General features: G+C 43.3%; 1 protein-coding gene across 11 annotated transcripts in view; it reads right to left on the minus strand.

The window, feature by feature from the left end:
• Positions 1 to 20,018, minus strand: part of PDE4DIP (phosphodiesterase 4D interacting protein) — a 473,453-nt gene that overhangs the window by 210,158 nt on the left and 243,277 nt on the right. For all 11 annotated transcript variants that reach the window (XR_009154308.1, XM_058176225.1, XM_058176217.1 and 8 more), the window contains 2 exons: positions 18,699 to 18,787; positions 1,336 to 1,550 (listed from right to left, as the gene is read on the minus strand). Coding sequence is in view for 10 of the 11 variants with exons in the window: in XM_058176225.1 (XP_058032208.1) it covers positions 1,336 to 1,550; positions 18,699 to 18,787 (304 nt within the window). In the remaining variant the exon portion in view is untranslated. The remainder of the gene's footprint in view (positions 1 to 1,335; positions 1,551 to 18,698; positions 18,788 to 20,018) is intronic.

Here is a 20,018-nt window from a genome sequence, read left to right on the forward strand (position 1 = left end):
TCAAGTTATACTACAAAGCACAACTCTAGTGGAAGGACTTTTGCAATTGCAAAACACTGGTTAATAGTCCAGAAAGCACAAGAGTCATATAAAAAATATGCCAACAAGAAATACTCTAAACCAAAAGAATTCAAAGTTGGTGACAAAGTTTACCTGTGTACTAAGTATCTACAATCCAGACAATCTTCAAAGAAGTTTATAAGGGGCATGCTTAAGTGCACAAAAGTGCCTACTGTTCCTGACCTATTGTTTTCTTTCATTATATGTGTTTGTATATAATGATGTGACAAAAATAAAAATAAAATAAATAAAATTAGGTCCAAAGTACATTGGCCCTTTCCCCATCAGCAAAATTATTAATCCAGTAACAGTGCAACTTGAACTGCCAAAAACGCTTAGATGCATTCATCCGGTATTCCATTGCAGGCTACTAAAACTATCAACCACCTCTCCTTTATGCCCTGTCATGAAACCACCACCTGATCCCACCCTGATTGAAGGAGTGCAACACTTTGAAGACAAAAACATTTTAGATTCTTGCATGCATAGAGGAAAACTCCAGTATCTAGTAGCTTGGAAAGACTTCCCCCTTCAGAGACAGAGTGGTAAACACTCAGCACATAAGCGCCTCAAAACCTCTTCAAAAGTTCTATGATAGATGCCCATATAAACCTCATTGAATGCCAACAAACTAAATCTACTCTCTCTCTTTCTCTCCCTTCCTGTTTTTTTCTCTCCATACAGGACTAACGTCTCTGAAAAGGGAGGCAGAATATCACATAACATCAGCAGCTTCTATACTTTGCTTGCATTCTGTCATAAAATTCAAGGGAGGAGGAGAAGGGGCAAGGGAATGTATAGTAGTAGTAATGGGAATGTAAAGATAAAAGGTGGAAGGGGGAGGGTGACAGCCTTAATGGAATCCGGAAATGCCAAACCCAGAATACACCAGTCTTCTTCAAGGACACCTGGCCTGAGAACAGAATGTGAAACTGCATTAAGTCACACCAAACATCCAAGCCATTCTCAAATCATCTGAATGGTATGCTATTGGCCATTGATGAATTGGTCAAGAGGGAGGGCTGAGGACAGGGGGAAAGTGTAACGTTTGCATAGGAATATTTATATCTATTCTTTCTTTTGCTGCAACCCCTTAACTTCAGTAAAAGAACCTATCATTCCAACTAAATGGAATTGAGGGTCTCTTTTTCCTAAGGACCTAAGCTGGGGCAAGCCTAATAGTTTTTATGTTTCTATAGTGAAACATATTGAGCCTCCTGATAAGAACTTAGACTGCTGGATGCTCAGATATTTTCTGAGGTCAGTATGGCTTACTTTAGCTGAGAAATGGAAGAGAACCCAGCTTCCTCAATCTGCTCTTTAAATTCCTGTAGCTCTTCTTCCAGTTTCTTTTTCTGTTCCAAAACATGCTGAACCATCAATTTCAGAGACTGAAGCATCACTTGCTGGTTGCCTTCACTCTTCAAAGTCAGTAGAGCAGGATAACTGGAATGGCTCATCAGATTGTCATCGATATCCCCCTTAACATTCTAGAATGTGTAGATATAATAAAAAAGTTATTTCTAATAACATAATGTAAGTTTTCTGAAAACAAATGGCGAAATCAGGCATAGGGGATTTTGGGGTGTCCATGTTTTTGCTAAACTATAGCTACTGGCAATTCCCATCTGGGGTTGTTGGATATTGTATATCAGAAACATCTGGGAGTGCCATTAGCTCTCTGTATTAGTGTTAAATAAATATATAAATACACAGTTCTAGCAATAAAAATGCCTTCAATGCTTTACATAAAAACTTTACATAATTTAATAGTGAGGAGAAGCATCAATTAATATTAAAAGAAATAGCAAAATCTAGAACAATATTTTGTAATCTACATTATTTGCCTAAGAGACAAACTATAGTCAGTCAGTTTTATTTCAGTTATTAACTAGCCTTATATAAAGAAAAACATAGAAATAAAATAAAAGCTAAAATAAATAAAACAAAATGGATTAAAAGATAAGTTAAACACAGCCAACCCAGGTGAAATTTTGCTAGTTTAGATAAATCGTATCAAAGGCTGAGACTGTTAGCACTATGACTCCTGTGTAGAGCCCATAACCCACAACTCCATCACTTCTGGGGAATCTTCCTCTCTGTCCTCTTCTATATTTTTACAGCTTAAAGAGTAAGCTATCTTCTCCATTCAGGAATGATTACTATCCTTTCCAGATCTTTATCTGTTTGTATCCATTGTTTGTTTATCTCTTCTATTTTTTCCTCCGCTCCTTCTGGTTTCTCTTCTGTTCTCTGGGTTCTTTGTTGTTGTTTTTTTGCAAAAAGTTTTTTATTTTTTATTTTTTATAAGCATAATAATAAAAAGAAAATCATTGCGAACAGGTTATCAGTCAGGTACATCCTTAAACATATTTCAAATTTCACCCCCATATTCTATACAATATATTTTCTTCTCCTTTTTAAAATTAATTGTTATCTGCACATATCTAATAAAAACTTCTATTTCATCCCATTCTGAAATCAATGTTTAAATGAAATCTAGTCCCCATATTTTTAATTCCCCAAAACATCATTAATAATTCTTATTGAATTTCACAAATTTAAACATATTTCTATATTGCTTTTAATCAGAGGTCAGACCATCTAAAATCCCTTTCTTAAAGTTGCTTTGCAATCACATAGACATTTCCATCTTACTTAGGAGTAGTCCTGAAATCACAAAGACTATTCCCTCTTGTCATCTTCATCTGCCTCTAAATAACATGTGCTTAAAAAGTTTCCATATAATGGAAACGGCGGTTGGGGGGTTTGGGAGTGGGGGGCACCGTTTTTCGGTGGTTCTCCTACTACCTCTCCGACTCGCAGACTGTGTTGGCAGGAGGGCAGAGATTGACTGCGAGGCACCTCACTTGTGGGGTGCCTCAGGGATTGGTCCTCTCGCCGCTCCTGTTCAACATTTATATGAAGCCGCTGGGGGAGATCATCCGTGGTTTCGGGGTGAGTTGTCATCTTTATGCTGATGATACTCAGCTGTATATCTCCACCCTGAACCACCCCAATGAAGCCGTCGAAGTAATGTCCCGGTGCCTTGAGGCCATACGGGTCTGGATGGGGAAGAACAGACTTTGACTCAACCCATCCAAGACCGAGTGGCTGTGGATGCCAGCATCCCGGCACAGTCAGCTAGTTCCATCGCTGACTGTGGGGGACAAGGCATTGGCCCCCAGGGAGACGGTATGCAACTTAGGCGTTCTCCTGGATGTACGGCTGTCACTAGAAAAGCATTTGACGGCCGTCGCCAGGGGAGCTTTTTATCAGGTACGCCTGATACGCCAGTTGCGTCCCTTCCTGGACCGGGATTCGTTATGCACGGTCACTCACGCCCTCGTCACCTCTCGCCTGGACCACTGCAATGCTCTCTACATGGGGCTCCCCTTGAAGAGCACCAGGAGGCTCCAACTGGTCCAGAATGCGGCTGTGGGGGGGATAGAGGGAGCAGCTCGTAGCTCCCATATAATACCTCTCCTGCGCAGACTGCACTGGTTACCGGTGGTCTTCCGGGTGCAATTCAAGGTGCTGGTTCTCACCTTTAAAGCACTCTATGGCTTGGGACCAGGTTACTTATGGGACCGCCTATTGCCACTGACAGCCTCCCATCGACCTGTGCGCTCCCATAGGGAGGGCCTCCTCAGGGTGCCGGCGGCCAAACAATGTCGACTGGCGGCTCCCAGGGGGAGGGCCTTCTCTGTGGGGGCTCCTGCCCTGTGGAATGAGTTACCTCTGGGGCTACGCCAACTCCCCGACCTCCGGACCTTTAAGCATGAGCTTAAGACTCTTTTATTCCAACGGGCAGGGTTGGCCTAATTTTAACAGGGGTGGTTTTATTGGGTCTATTTTATATTTTATTAGTTTTAAATTATGGGGCCAATTTTTAGAATCAGATTTTTAAATAATGTTCTTAATTTGTTTCTTTTTGTACAATTTTATTTTGGCTGTAAACCGCCCTGAGTCTTCGGAGAAGGGCGGTATAAAAGTATGATTAATAAATAAATAAATAAATAAAATAAATTGGTTCTCAATAAAAAATAACAAAATAAAAAATAAAAAACCTAAAATTAAAAGGGGTAAGTACTTTTCTTTTTCCCAATAATTTCCCTCGTATTCAACTGTTCCCTTGGAAATTTTATCACTGATCATTTTAGTTCCCTTACATATTCTTAAAAGCAAAAAACAAAACAAAAACTTATTCCTTAACATAAATTCTTTAACACTCATTTCCCTCTTTCCCCATTTTATTCTGTAGTTCTTTCCTCCATTCCTCGAAACATCATTAATAATTATTCTATAATTGTCACATATTCTTGCATGGATGATAAAATTCTTTGTTTGTTTCCTTAATTTAAATCTGAGAGCAGCCATTCAGGATCCTTTCTTAAAGCTGTCGTGCAATCACACCAACATATCCATCTTCATGGGAATAGTCCTGAAAAAGCTATTTGACTCTTACATTTCTTCCTCTGCCTCTAGATGTCACTCTTTAATACAGTTGCAAACCATGAATAACTAAGTAGCCATTTTAGGTGACAATTAAGTTTCTTCTTCTTAGATATTTTAGATCGTGAAAGTCAATTTTCTAGTCCAAATTCTTTTCTTAAATACATCTTAAAATCACACTAAAGTTATCTTAGATACACAAAGACAAATTTTTTCTTTCATTTTTCCTCTATCTTTAAGTATCTTTTTTGAATTACAGTCAAAATTAATACAGTATCCATTTTATTTCTGTGATGATAAACCACACCTTCCTTTTGTCTCTGCTTGTTCTTTTTCCAAGTCTTATCCCATTTTAATAATTTCTTTAAAGTTCTTCTAATCCCAAATTACAGAGGATAGAGGGATTTGAGGTATTCCATTAAAGTCAATATAACATTCCCTTTAACTCCCTTTTCTTATTTCTTTTATATCTTAACTAGTCCATCAAAACTTCCAGGGATCTCAAAATAATTGTTTAATTAAAAGGTACTTATTTTTCTTTCTTATTTAATTAGGGCTCTTGACTTCTGTTCCAAGCCCTCTCTTTTCAGAGTTTGGGTATTCTTTAAATTAATTCTTTCCATTTTCACTTTCCAATAAATTTAGCCGCCAATTCAATGTTTCTTCAAGGCTTGTGCCAATTTTAGAATAAAGTTTCTTTGTGAGCTGGTGACAACTCACCCGACTTCAATAATCCATTCTGAAGTTGTGCTTCATCCTCCTGCCCAATCTTGTGGCCATCCCAACTTTGTTGCAGCTGATGGCGGCTGCATTTCCTCCCTGCTGGGTCAGGGGGAAAAGACCGGAGCTGCAGGGAGCTTGCAATCTCCCCGTTCGCTCCAGAAGCTCCCCCATTCTTTGCTTCCCCTCCGGATAGCTATAGTCCGAAACAGACCCCCATATCAGGGGGAATTTTGGTGCACACCCCAGAGCTATCGGGGTGTGCGACTGTCTCGTTCGCGACATTGGCCAAGCCTCTCCTTTGTTCATTTTTTGTTGTCATTTGCTGAGGGTTTCCTAATCGCAAAACCAAGTTGTGCATCTGTTTCTTGATCTCCCCCAGGTCTTTTTTCATCTTGTAATTCTTTGTCATAGCTTTCTGGATAAATTGAAGCATCCATTTTATTTCTTTTTGAAATCTATATTTTTCCCTGTTGTGAAATTGCATCTATTGATCTTTGCTTTAATGGACTGGAGATTGCTAAGGTTGGTGTAAATCCAGCTGGTCCACCAGGATCACTGTTATTCAATCCAGTAAATCAAAAGGCCACTTCACATAATCTCTGAACAGTTCGAAGCTATTCCACTGAGTCCCACTCTTTTAAAAGTATTTGTAAGCTAAGAGTAAAAAAAAAAGACCAGTTCTCTCAGTCTCCAAGCCATTTCATAAAGCCAGCAGTATTTATAATCCACCAAGTTCAGCAAGTTCCAAAAAGGAAACATTGTCCCAAGCAACAAGAAAATAATCTTCCAGGTGTTATTTGCTTTATAAATTTTTTCCAGTAATCAAAAGATATTATCTAAAGGTTTAAGTCACTTTCTACAGTATTATAAATTCCAGTCCGGTGTTTCTATATTTTAAGGCTTAATAGTCTCCCTGTCAGCTCCAGCGTGCCAGCTAGCCCAGAGCTGCCATTCGGTGGGAAGCCACCACCCTGAAGCCACCGGCCAGCCGCCAACCCAGCTGCCGCCAGCCAATGCTGCCTACCCCATTGAGAGCCGTCAGCCTTGCCGCCAAGCCAGGATTCACCTCACTGGGTGGCGGACATAGAGCGGCAACACTTGGACGAGCCAGCCGGCCACACACATGCTGGGAGCAGGCCGTGCAGCTGCCGAACAGCTGAGAGGCAGTTGTTACAGTGGTTATGTCTGCAGTCTTGGCAAAATCAGTTTGAGATGCATTCCCTGACTCTCGAGGAGCTGCCTGCAGCTGCTCCTGTGAGGTATTTCGGGTTCCTGTCATATGTAGATATATACCTGTAATGATGGCTTATTGAGCATCTTTCTTATGATTAAACTACTTAAAACATGGTGTCAGAAGTCTGAATCCATGTCTTCCTGATACATTTGAAGCATATTCCTGAAAACTAAGCAGTGGAAGCATGGCAGCTGCTAACAGTATACCTCTGCCTGAGGCCATGAGGGTGAGTGGAGACTGTGGCAGGAATTGGAATAAGTTTAGGGCAGAGTTCAAAGACTACACCTTAGCTACAGGCTTGGATGTTAAGTTGGCAGCAGTTCAAGCTGCCACATTAAGGAGATTGATGGGCAGTGAATGCCTCTGCTTATACAGACACAATTTAAACCTTTCTGTGGAGCAAGAAAGAGATCAAAGTTATTCTAGACGCTTTAGAAACTTATTTCAAAAATGTTATTTTTGAAAGATATATATTTGGCAACTGTCAGATTCGGGCAATAACGAGGCAGGAGACCAGGATAGTGACAACAGCTCTTTACTATATGGTGAACCCAGCGGCAAACAACGATAAAACCCCTCCTTATATACAGTTCAGCTGGAGGCTTCAGCCAATTAGCAACGGGCTATTTCCCGCTCTTATTTTCCCTCCAAAACCCTTAAAGATACATTACACTCCTCCCCTCCCAGAAAACATTTTACCCCTATTTACATAAAATTAACATTTACTTTTCTACGTAATCGCGTAAATACGCAGGGCGTCTCCTGACTCTTTCGGACCTGCGCAGTTCATTATCTGGGAGTGAGTCGAGCTGGCCGGAGGGACTGTTCGTTCCTCTCAGCTCCTCCTCCAGGCCATCCGGCCTTGGATTATTTGCAGACTCGTTCCTGCTTTCCTCAGGAGGGACCGGTTGGTGTCGCTGGACTTCATCGAACTCAGATAAGTCCCGCGTTTTTTCCAGGTTTGAGTTAGCTGTGGATTCAGTCATTAAGTAGTCAGGGCCTGTTTCGTCTATTTCTGGTCTTGTGATTATTCTTTTTCTTAAATGGTCTATGTGGCGTTTCCAAACCCGGCCATCCTCTATCTCTACGAGATACGATTTGGGCCCGGTTATTTCTAGGATTGTTCCCTTTTTCCAGTTTGGGTCATCACCATAATTGTGTGCCCATACAGAACTCCCGACTGTCAATTCCCTTGTTTTGCCTGGTATTGTTTTGTACCCGTCTGGTGTGTAGTTCGGGTTTAAACGGTCTAACGGGCATCTAAGCTTTCTCCCCATCAATAGCTCTGCTGGGCTGCGGCCAGTCGCTACGCAAGGGGTTCTGTGTTGTACAGCTAAGAAGGTGTCAATTTTTAATTGCCAATCGCCTGGCCTGAGTCTGGACAATGCCTCTTTCGCACTCCGGACGAAACGCTCTGCAAGGCCGTTTGTCGCAGGGTGGAAAGGCGCTGAGAGGACATGCCGGATGCCCTCTTCCGCCAAGTACCCCTCAAATAGGGTTGCAGTGAACTGCGGACCGTTGTCTGAAACTAGGGTGTCTGGTAACCCGTGTGTTACAAAAAGGTGTCTCAGTGCTGAAATGACAGCCTCGGCAGTCATGGATTTCATTAGAATGATTTCCAGCCATTTGGAAAATGCGTCTACCACTATTAGGAATGTTTGGCTGTGGAAGGGGCCGGCAAAATCGATATGGATTCGGGACCATGGGCCCTGGGGTTTTTCCCACTCTCGGATTGGGGCCGTTGGTGGTAGTGGTCTGGATTCCTGGCATGCTTGGCATTTCCCAACCCTATCGCTAATCTCCATGTCCATCAAGGGCCACCACACATAGCTTCTGGCTAACCCCTTCATTCTCACGATCCCAGGATGGCCTTCGTGCAGAAGTTCCAGAACTTTTTCCCGCAATTTCTCTGGGACCACCACTCTATCCCCCCAGAGCAAACACCCCCCTAGCACCGATAATTCCCCGCGCTTTTTTACATAATCCTTAAAACGCTCGCCCGGCGCAGCGGGCCATCCTCTTTGAACCCAACCAATTACAGTTCGCAATGTAATGTCCTTGTAAGAAGCCCGAGCCACCTCCTTGGAAGTGACTGGGCTAGAGTCCAAAGAGTCAATTAATAAGACGGGTGTGCCCGGAGTGGGGTCTTCGATAGTCGCTGGTAGTGGGCATCTGCTCAAGGCGTCTGCATGCCCTAACTCCTTTCCTGGCCGATGTAGCAGTTTGTACGAATAGGCAGCCAGGAAGATAGTCCATCGGGTCAACCTGGGCGAAAGTGGCACGGGCGTTGGGCGGTCGCCAGCCAGCAACCCCAGTAAGGGTCTATGGTCTGTGACGATTTCGAAGTCACGACCAAAAACATATTCATGGAACTTCTTTACCCCGGAAACTATGGCCAGGGCTTCCCTATCCAACTGACTATAGTTTCTTTCAGCCGAGGACATTGTTCGGGAGTAAAACGCTATGGGTGCTTCTGTGCCATTTGGTAGCCTGTGGCTGAGCACAGCCCCCACCCCGTAGGGGGATGCATCACAGACTAGCACCAATGGCATTGTGCTATTGTATTGGATCAATAGGCTATCACTGGACAGGAGGTTCTTTACTGCTTCGAATGCTCTAGCTTCCGCCTTTCCCCAAGACCATGCAGCATTTTTTCCTAGTAATTTGTGTAGCGGCTCGGCTATAGTAGCCTTATTTTTTAAAAAAACCGCGTAAAAATTTACCAGACCCAAAAACGCCTGCAACTCTGTTTTGTTTTGGGGTGCTGGGGCCTTTCTGATTGCCCTAACCTTGCTGTCAGTGGGGTGGATCCCCTCCCTGTCTATCCGGTAGCCCAGGAATTCTACGGATCCTACCCCGATCTGGCACTTGTTTAATTTGACTTTTAGACCGGCGGACCGGAAAATATTCAAAACTTTTCTCAGTCGCACCCCTAGTTCTTCCATATTATCGGCGGATACCAGTACGTCATCAAAGTACGGTACCACCCCAGGGAGCCCCTGCAGAAGCCGCTCCATTAAATTTTGAAATAATCCTGGTGCCACACTGACCCCAAACTGTAACCTGGTGCATTTGAAAGCACCCCTGTGCGTTACGATTGTTTGTGCCTCGGCCGTGCTGCTATCTACGGGCAACTGCTGATAGGCTTGGGCCAAATCTAGTTTGGCAAAAACCTGCCCTTGCCCTAGCGAGTGCAGCAAGTGTTGCACCACTGGGACGAGGTATGTGCTTTTTTGCAAAGCTTTGTTTAGCGTCGCCTTGTAATCGGCGCAAATCCTGACTGACTCGTCTGGTTTCACTGGGGTGACTATTGGCGTCTCCCACTTCGCATGGTCGACTGGCACTAGTATCCCCTGGCTTACTAGTTTGTCCAGTTCCCGGTCAATCTTGGGCTTCAGGGCGAAGGGAACCCTCCTAGCCTTTAAACGGATAGGGGCAACTTGAGGGTCTAGGTTGAAGGAGATAGGGGTCCCCTTGTAGACTGCCCAGGCAGTCTTTGAAAACGTCCTCGAACTCCTTCATGAGTTCGTCCTTGAGGTCGACTTCATTTCGGAAGACTCCTGTCACTCCCATGCCCAATTTCCGGAACCAGTCCAGTCCCAACAAACTCGGTAGAGTCCCATCGACGATGGTGATGGGCAGAGTTTTTTCGAACTGTCCATACTTGACGTGGACAGTCGTCACCCCTCGAACAGGGATCCTGTTCCCTTGATAGTCCTGCACTTTTAGCTTCTGCGGCCGCAGTTTGCGTTTCGCGATGGCAGGCAAGTTTTTTTCTAAGTTGTTCCAGGACATGATCGTAATTGAAGATCCAGTGTCCAGTTCCATTCGGCAGGGCACTCCTTCGATGAGTGTTTTAATAAAGATTTTTTTCTCTAGGCGCGTTGATGCCTGGCCCACTCTTACACCAGTCTGGTTCAGCTTCGCGCCTTTTTTAAATTGACCAATCCCGGGCCGTTTCGCGGTTCCCACACTTTGATTGGTCAGTTTGAATTTTTGGCGGGAAGGTTGGGGCACTCGGCAGGCCTTCGCGATGTGCCCTTTTTTTTCACATCGCCGACACGTGGCATCCTTAAATTTGCACTGCTGCCGTTGGTGTTGGCCTCCGCAACTCGCGCATTCGCCCCTGTCTTCCCTCTCCGGCCTCCCGGTATGGAAGACTTCTTCCTCTTCCTCCTCTTCCGACTCGGCCTGGACTTTCTCGTTGTGGATCGTGGTTGTTTTCGCTGCCGCCCCTGGCGCGACCGGCTTTTGTAGGGTTTCTGCCGCTTGGGTAGACATCTTGTGAGCCCTTGCCTCATCCAGGGCGATCACGAGCGTCAGGTTGCTTCTAGACAGCAGCCGCCGTCGCAAATGGATGTCCCTGACCCCGCAAATTAGCTGGTCGAGCAGCGCATCTTCCAAGTCTCGGTACTCGCAATGGTTCGCGGCTTTCCTCAGTGCTGCCATGTATACACTGATGGACTCGCCCTCTCGCTGCATGTGCTGCCTTAATTCGAACCGTTGCACAAACTTGGAAGGCGTTGGTGCATAATGGGCTTTCAACGCAGTCTGCAGAGTTTGCCACGGTACCGACTGTACCGGCGTTGGCTCCGACAGCGATTCTGTGGTGTCGAAGACCTCGGGACCGCAGTGACTCAGGAAATATGCCCATTTCCTGTTGTCCGAGACTCCTTGGAGCTCGTTGGCTTCGAGGAAGCACTCGAAGCGAGCCATGTATGACCCCCATTTTTCCTTTGCTGGGTCGAATGGCGCTGGCGGTGTGTAGCTGGACATCGCTGCTTTCCGCCCCTTATTTGCTGGGTTCGCGTATTCCTGGTTAGTTCAGCTCTTTTCCTGGCGCTCTTTTGCCTCGAGATCCCACCCTCGTCGCCAGTGTTAGATTCGGGCAATAACGAGGCAGGAGACCAGGATAGTGACAACAGCTCTTTACTATATGGTGAACCCAGCGGCAAACAACGATAAAACCCCTCCTTATATACAGTTCAGCTGGAGGCTTCAGCCAATTAGCAACGGGCTATTTCCCGCTCTTATTTTCCCTCCAAAACCCTTAAAGATACATTACAGCAACTCCAAGCAAGAAGAAGGTGAAACAATAGATAGCTTTGTCACATGCTTAAAGGAAAAAGCAGCCAGTTGTGACTATGGCCCCTTAAGGGATGAGCTCATTCGGGACAAAATGGTTTGGGGCATTACTAGGGAAAACACATGCTGCTGTCTCTTGAGGGAGCATAATTTAAGACTACAAGCAGCAATTGAGATGTGTCGGACTATAGAACTTACTGACAAACTGCTGAGAGTCCTAGAGTGAGGTAAGGATTGTTTTAACAACAGCCAAGTAAGATGAATTATCAAAGCAAGTACCAGCATAAAAGGCAGTTTTATAATTCATCTGTAAACAATCAAGTAGCATGCAAATATTGAGGCAGTGTGCATATACAAGAGAGAGAGCAATGCCCTGCATATGGGAAAATCTGCAGAGCGTGTGGGAGGCTAAATCACTTTGCAGGAGTGTGTCAGGCACGGAAAAGGAAAGTGAGGAAGCTGCATACAATTGAGCAAGTGTCAGACTTGGAGAATGCATCTCAGGAGGATGCATCTTGTTTATCACTGATGCGGTTTATAGGAAAGAATGTATCAGTGCAATACACTCTAAGGGCAAAAAATGGTTTGTGAATCTCAGGTTTAACAACATAATTCAACCCTGCCAGCTGGACTCAGGTGCAACCTGTGATATTATGAGTCTAAAGGACAAAATGAAACTGGCCCCTGAGATACTTCTTCAGCCTAGCAGTATTAAATTGAAGTTATATTTAGGAGAACTAATGAACTCACTGGGCCTATTTCAAACAGAATGCAGCATATGTGGGGATATTTATAAACTTGAATTTGAGATTGTGGAAACTGATCAGAAACCATTATCGTCAGAATCAACATGTGAGCGCTTGGGGTTGATGCAGTTTACCATTCCTGCTGAGCAACACAATGTTGTAAGTTACCCCCCTAAATCTCTGGTGGAGCCATTGACAAAACAGCAAATCCTCCAAGTATACCAGGAAGTGTTTGAGGGCCCCATAGTATCTGTCCCAGGAGAGGTTCATTTTGAACTTGACCCTACTATTTCCTCAGTACAAAGTGCACCATGCAATGTGCCTATAGCTATTAAAGCACAATTGGATAAGTACGAGGCGGAAGGACATATTACGTCAATAACTGAGACCACTGACTGGATTAGCAACATGGTTGTTATTAGGAGGCCGGAGAAGATTAGAATTTGCATTGATCCCAAGTTTCTGAATATGGCCCTGAAACGGTCACACTATTTAATGCCAACGCTTCATGACATTTTGCACAAGCTACCCAAAGTACGGGCTTTTACACTTGATGCTAGAGATGCCTTCTTACAGTGGAAACTAGATGAAATGAGTAGCTACATGACTACGTTCTGGACCCCATGGGGTAAAAAGAGATGACCTTTGGAGTTTCTGTAGCACCAGAGGTGTATCAATGAAAGCATCATGAACTATTCAGTGAGCTCAGTGGTATTGAGTCAGTAGCTGATGACATTCTTATAGTTGGCTAGGTTGAAACAGAAGAAGAAGCTGAGCATGACCATGATCAGAAGCTAATAGCACTATTAAATCAGTGTAGGCAGGTGAGGTTAAGGCTCAGTGTAAAGAAGTCGCAATTTAAGATGCACGAAGTCTGCTTCCATGGGCATATTTTGTCCTCACGAGGTTTAAAAGCTGATCCAGATAAGATTAGAGCCATTGTGGAGATGCCACTGCCTGCTGATGTTAAATCAGTGCAGAGATTTATCAGATTTGTTACCTATTTAGCGAAATTTCTGCCGCACCTATGGGAGGTGTGTCAGCCACTGAGATGCCTTCTGGACAAAGATGGAGTTTGGCATTGGCTTCCCAAGCATAAGCAGGCAGTAGAGGAGATAAAACGCTTGGTCACTATTGTTCCAGTGTTAAAATATTATGATGTTACAAAGACTGTTACTATCCAAAGTGATTCAAGCAAAAATGGCCTAGGATGTTGCCTATTGCAAGAAGGTCAGCCGATTACATATGTGTCCAGAGCACTCTCTTCTGCCAAGTTGAATTATGCTCAAATTGAAAAGGAATGCTTAAGTATTGCATTTGCCTGCCAGTGTTTCCATCATTATCTTTACGGCCAGGATACAATCACAGCTGAAACTGATCATAAGCCACTAATAGCCATATTCAAGAAGCCCCTTTTGTGCGCTTTCAAACGGCTGCAGAGCATGATGCATAGTTTGCAGAATTACAACCTTAATGTTGTCTACAAGCCAGGATATGAAATGTATATTAGTGACACCCTCAGTAGAGCCACATTAGATCAGGTGTAGGGGTGAAATGCTCCCAGTTTGGACCGGATTGGGCAATCCGGTAGTGATGGGGGGCAGGTAGTTCGGAGAACCGGTAGCAAAAATCCCTGCCCCCCCCCATGCCCACCCAATTGCCCATTCTCCACTTGCCTACTTGCTGTTTCTTTCAGGCTCGCTAAGCCTTGCTTCAGCAACTGAATCTGCCTGCCTGCAATCCATCTCATTGGTGAGCAACTCAATCTGCTTGCCTTGAATTGGGTAAGTAAGGGGGGGGAAAGCTTTAAAAAATAGTTAATTGGGGTTTTTAATTTTTTTTAGACATAGCAATTTAAAGTTAAGGAAGTTTTAAAGTTAAGGAAGTTTTAAATTTAGCTGCTTTTATCTAAAAATATAAATTAAATAAAATAATAAAATAAAATATTTGTGCAGCTTTCTGAGATTTGGTGTGTTTCTGTAATGTTTCACTCTAACTACACAAACACACAAAATCTCACAAAGCTGTATGTGGCATTTTGTGTGTGTATGAGTCAGTTGTGTTGTGTTGTGTGTGTGTAAAGTGTGAAAGTTGGTTTTTGGGCTTTTTGTGGCTGTATGAGGTTCCTGCTTGTTGCAGCTGCTTTTACATTGTGTGTGAGTCAGTTGTGTTATGGTGTGTGTGTGTAAAGTGTGAAAGTTGGTTTTTTGTACCTCTTATTGTTTTGTGTACTTTGTTTATTATTTATATTATTTATTGTTATTGGCCATGCCCAACCGGTCATCTGACCACCAAGCCACACCCACCAATTAAGCCTCACCCACAGAATCCGTAGGGAAAATTCTTAGATTTCACCCGTGATCAGGTGACACTTGGAGGAGAACATTAGCATCAGATGGTCTCCTGGTTGCAATAGGAATAAACTTTTTTTGCCAAAATTAATCAAGCAGACTATCTTAATGTCACAAATCAGCGGCTATGTCAACTTAGGCAGCACACAGGTACTGATGTAGCTTTACAGGCACTGAAGGCTATCATTATGTGTGGGTGGCCGGATGAGAAGGAGACAGTTCCGGCAATAGTGAGGGAATATTGGTCTTTTAGAGATGAGATCACCGTACAAAACGGGATTGTGCACAGGGGCCCAAGAGTCATAGTGCCTAGGTCAATGAGAGCAGAGATGTTATTGTGCGTACACTCGAGCCATATTGGTGGAGAGGCATGCTATAGACAAGCCTGTGACATGCTTTACTGGCGCAACTTGCAGGGCAAAATCAAGGACTTTGTTAGCAATTGTTCCACCTGCAATGAATATGCATATTCGTAACAAAGAGGAACCATGATGTCACACGAGATACTACCATGTCCTTGGCAGATTGTCAGCATGAATTTGTTCAACTATGCAGGAAAAGAGTATCTAATATCAGTTGATCATTATTCTAACTTTTGGGAAATCAAACCCCTTATGGACTGTTCGGCTGAGACTACCATTAAGAGATGCAAGACTCAGTTTGCACGTTATGGCCACCCAAATAAAGTCAGATCTCAGATAATGGTCCTCAGTTTACAATTTAGGAAATTTGTCTCTAAGTGGGAGTTTGAGCATGTGACTTCTTCACTGCGTCATCCACAAGCTACCGGCAAAGCTGAATCATCTGTGAAGATCGCTAAGAATCTATGTAGGAAAGCTCACAATGAAGGTAAAAATCCATGGAAAGCCATTCTACATTGGAGAAATACCCCATCTGAGGGCATGATGGCAAGGGAACTAAAGATATCACTATCAGTGGCCGAGAAGCTGCTCGTGCCCTCAGTGATAAAAGGGTGTTTCAGAAAAGTTATGTCTAAAGAGACAAGTCAAAGTCAAGGCAAGATATGACAACTCAGCTAGAGATTTGCCAGAATTGAAGATTGGGGAACAGATTCGGATGAGACTGCTACCTGGAGATGAAACAGGTCACTGGAAAATGGGTAGCTGCTTACAACAAGTGACTCCACGTTCCTATTTAGTGGACGTTGAAGGAACTTTGTATCATTGCAATCAGGTAGATTTGTGTATAGCTGAGCAGCCAGATTTTACATATCCTGTGGACAGGCCAGTTGTATCCGGTATTACTACACCACATTTACCCATGGACAATGAGGAATGCACAGGGATGGGGCCTCAGATTAATGTTGATGAAAGCTCGGAGCAAGCAGGTATACCCAATAGCTATCGAGCGCTGGACACTCCAGTAAGCGGCAAGAAGAGCCCAGCGGTTCCAGTGAGGTCGGAAAAGCCATTGTGCAAAGAGAGTCAGTCAGCACAAGAGAGCCAGTCGTCACTCACAGTGGCCGATGTTCATGACCACCTGACAGACTTAACTTGTAGAAAGTGTTGATATCGTTCTTTTTTACAATCTGACAGACTCAATTTATAGAAAGTGTTGATATTTTTTCCTTTTACAATTTGAACTCTTTTACAATGTTTGAACGCTTTTACAATGTTTTATAATGTTTTATTATGTGATAGTTGTGTTAATATGAAAAGGGAAGATGACACAGTTGCTTGCATTGGAACTTTGCATGTTTCACAATGTTTTGTAATGTTTATAATGTTTTAATAATACAATGTTTTATATTATTTTAATGCTTATATATAATGCTTATAAGGTTAATAAAGTTTTATAATGTTTTAATATGTGATAGTTGTATTAATGAAAAGGGAAGATGTTACAGTGGTTATGTCTGCAGTCTTGACAGGATTAGTTTGAGATGCATTCCCTGACTCTCGAGGAGCTGCCTGCAGCTGCTCCTGTGAGGTATTTCGGGTTCCTGTCATATGTAGATATATACCTGTAATGATGGCTTATTGAGCATTTTTCTTATGATTAAACTACTTGAAACAGCGGTTGTGCAGTGATGACATTTTTAAGAATGGTGCGACAGCAGCTGGGAGGCAGCCATCACTCCCCTTGGTCATCCTGGACCTCCGTTGAGGACTGGCCACTCAGTTGAGGGCCAGTCCTCCCTTAAAGACTTCATTGGGCAGAGCAGGGTTGAAATGCTCCTGGTTCAGACCGGATCGCCTGATCGGGTAGCGATGGTGGTGGGTGGTTCAGAGAACCAATAGCAAAAACCCTGCCAGACCCCCATGCCCAGCTGAGCCGCATAATCATCAGAGGATTTTTTTTTACTTTTAAAAGCATTTTTTCTTCGGCCAAAGAAATGCTTTTAAAAGTAAAAAAAAAAGCCTCTGATGATCGCACAGCTCAACTGGGATTGTCAAAGCCTGTTGGCCAAAGAGGTTGTAAAAAAATGCTTTTAAAAGGGTCTGGCGATCCCAGCTGAGTTGCCTGATTGTCAGAGGCTTTTAAAAGCACTTTTTAAAAAAACTCTTCGGCCGAAGAGGTTGTAGAAAAAATGCTTTTAAAAGGCTCTGGTGATCCCAGCTGAGTTGCCTGATTGTCAGAGCCTTTTAAAAGTACTTTTTTAAAAAAAGCATTAAAAATGCTTTTAAAAGTGAAAAAATTGGCTACTCCTACCCAGTTACATTACTCACCCCACCAAGCCACGCCCTCCTGGAAATCCCTCCTGTACTCTTGCATTTATGTGAGGACATGTGCCAGGAAAAACGCCACTGCTGTGGGTCATCATTGTACTTCACTCCTGTGGGGAGAGTCCTTTCCAGCTGCGGAGCTCGAGGCTGGCCAAGAATGTTCGCAGGAGTGGCTCTGCATGGGTGGGGGGGTTGCTGGGATGGCTGCTGCTTCCGCCACACTGTCCGCCTGATCTGCAGCTGTCAGATCCGGGGTGGTAGCTCTGGCTCCATCGGCTGCTGCTGCCATCTCACCTCTCTCGTGATGGTGCAGTTCCCCCACGGATCTTAGATTCTCAAAAGCCTCCATCACAAATCACAAGACAAGTCTTTTGAGCCGATCATCTCCGGCCAATTTCTTGGTTAGTTCTTCTTGGTCCAACAGGGCTTCCAGCTCACATTTCCGGCCTGGTTGCTGGCTGCCGTGGGTGAGGGTGACGCCTTTGGTTCTCCCGTCTCAACTGTCTTTCTTCCCCACTCCGATCAACCATCTTGGCTTTGTGGACACTCCCAAAACTGCCTCAATGTCTTCAATGGGGCAGATGGAGCTTGCATCTTGCTGGGTGGTGGTAGAGGTTTCACCACAGTATTCTCCTTCTCCTTGCTTGCCACTTTGCTTGGACATGGCTTGCAGGGTCCTTTCAGTAGAGTGAGTTACTTCTCCAGGTTGACCACTTTTGCAGATCCTGCTTTATGTAAGAGTCTGCCTCTCCTCTCTATTCAATAAATTAAAGAGTCTTGAAACATCAGCATTTCAAAATGAAACTTTTATTGAAGGAGAGTGATTGCAGGACAAAAGAAAGCAGGATCTAAAGTTCCCAGGAAATTCAGTTAGGGTAAAGCAGTTAGAAACCCCTCCCCTCAGTCTGATGTTGAATGAGCCAATCCACAGGTGTGAAATTGTTGTGAGAAGTGCAGGCTGAGAAGGTGATAAGAAACAGTTCCCAAGCTGAAGGCTTCAGGCTTCAGAGCTGAGACAAAACAGATGGTCCTCCTCCCTTACATTCCCCAGAAGGTAAATCAAAGCACAGGACACATAGACATCAGGAAAAAGGCTATAAACTAAAGAAAGCACCCAGCCCCCCTCCCCACAAGAATGGCAGCATCTCATAGGGATCTATGGGATCTGACAGTATCCTTCTATCACTACATTCCAGTCATGGGTTTCATTCCACCAAGTTTCAGTAATTGCAATCATATCATATTTACCCTTATGTACCAATAATTCAAATTCACCCTGTTCCCCAAACTTTCATAGTTCACACCATCATTGTCCTTACCACCATTGCAGATATCTTTGAATGCTGTGAGGATTTACCTGTAGGTGAGAGACATGCTGTACTTCCTCTTCAATGCTATCTGTAAACTCAGTGCTGGTATCTTTAGTGCCATCAGCTGCAGTTAGATCTAGGCATGATGTGATAAAATGAGAATCATCATTTTGAATCCCAGGTACTTTAATTTCTAAGTACCTTCTGTAATTCAGGTTTTGCAAATTTTATGCTAGATCTCCAGAACATTCATCAGCAAACTGGATTTTGGATTTTTACCAATAAAGTACTATAACTTTGTGTCTGAGCCAAAGTTTAACCTGAAAAAGAGCTGCCCTTCTGGATTGTCTTGGCAACCATACAGAAATAGTTTGCCATTGCCCTCTGAGATTTTCTTTCTCTAATTCCAAGTCTAATCTACAGTCTATTCTTTCTTGGGCAAGTACTCTTCCAAGTATTTACTAATCATTTCTAAATTTGTTAATTTGTTTAATTTATTTATTATCAGCCAAGGAAACTATACAGACAGATAGCAGATAACCCCTTTCCAGCTAAGGACTTTACTAATAAAATAAAAGAGGACAAAAGAAAACCTTTCAAGTTCCAAGTGCTGAAGAATCTAGCAATAATTAATCAAATTTGATTTAATCTAATGGTAACAGATTAAAAATAAGATTAAAACAGGAAAACAAATCAAAAGCACAAAGGGCATAACTTGCAAAAAAGATAGCTAGGAAATGAATAAGTAGAAAATAAGGAAAGAGATTAATCATAGCTCAATTTATCTGGAAGTTTTTCAATTTAGAAGTTCAAATTTACAGCAGCAGCTGGTTACAGGAACTGAATCCACTTATTTCCAGTTTCTGGAACTGTACCAGTTTATTTTAAATCAAAGCAAAGTGATTTTTGTTTTTCTTTTTGTAAAACTGTAGTTGTGTAAAGTTTGTGGATGGCAGTGTTCTCATTGGCAGAATTCTGGCTCCTGGATTCAATGCATGCATTAGTCCCATTCCCACCTGGGCTTGTGTGTCGTGATCCAAACACCTTTGATAAGCATTGTTTAGAAGGAATTTCTAAAGTGGTGGGATTCGGCCAGTTCACACCAGTTCGGCAGAACCGATACTTAACTTTTTGTTGAGTTCAGTGAACCGGTTATGATAAATCTGTTTTCTAGAACATGTCTGGTTTTCATTCAAGTTCCTTCCAGGTGGGGAGGCGGAACCCCCAAAGTCCAAGAGCGGAGTGACAGAAACCAAATGGAGATGCAAGAAGAAGCGAAGGGGAAAGAAAAGGCGATTACTAAGAAAAACAGCAGCAGTTAGACTAGTGATTAAGTAATTTTCTTATTTAATCACTAGTCTAACTGT

Source organism: Ahaetulla prasina, chromosome 3, assembly GCF_028640845.1.
Source record: "Ahaetulla prasina isolate Xishuangbanna chromosome 3, ASM2864084v1, whole genome shotgun sequence".
NCBI classification, from domain to species: Eukaryota; Metazoa; Chordata; class Lepidosauria; order Squamata; family Colubridae; genus Ahaetulla; species Ahaetulla prasina.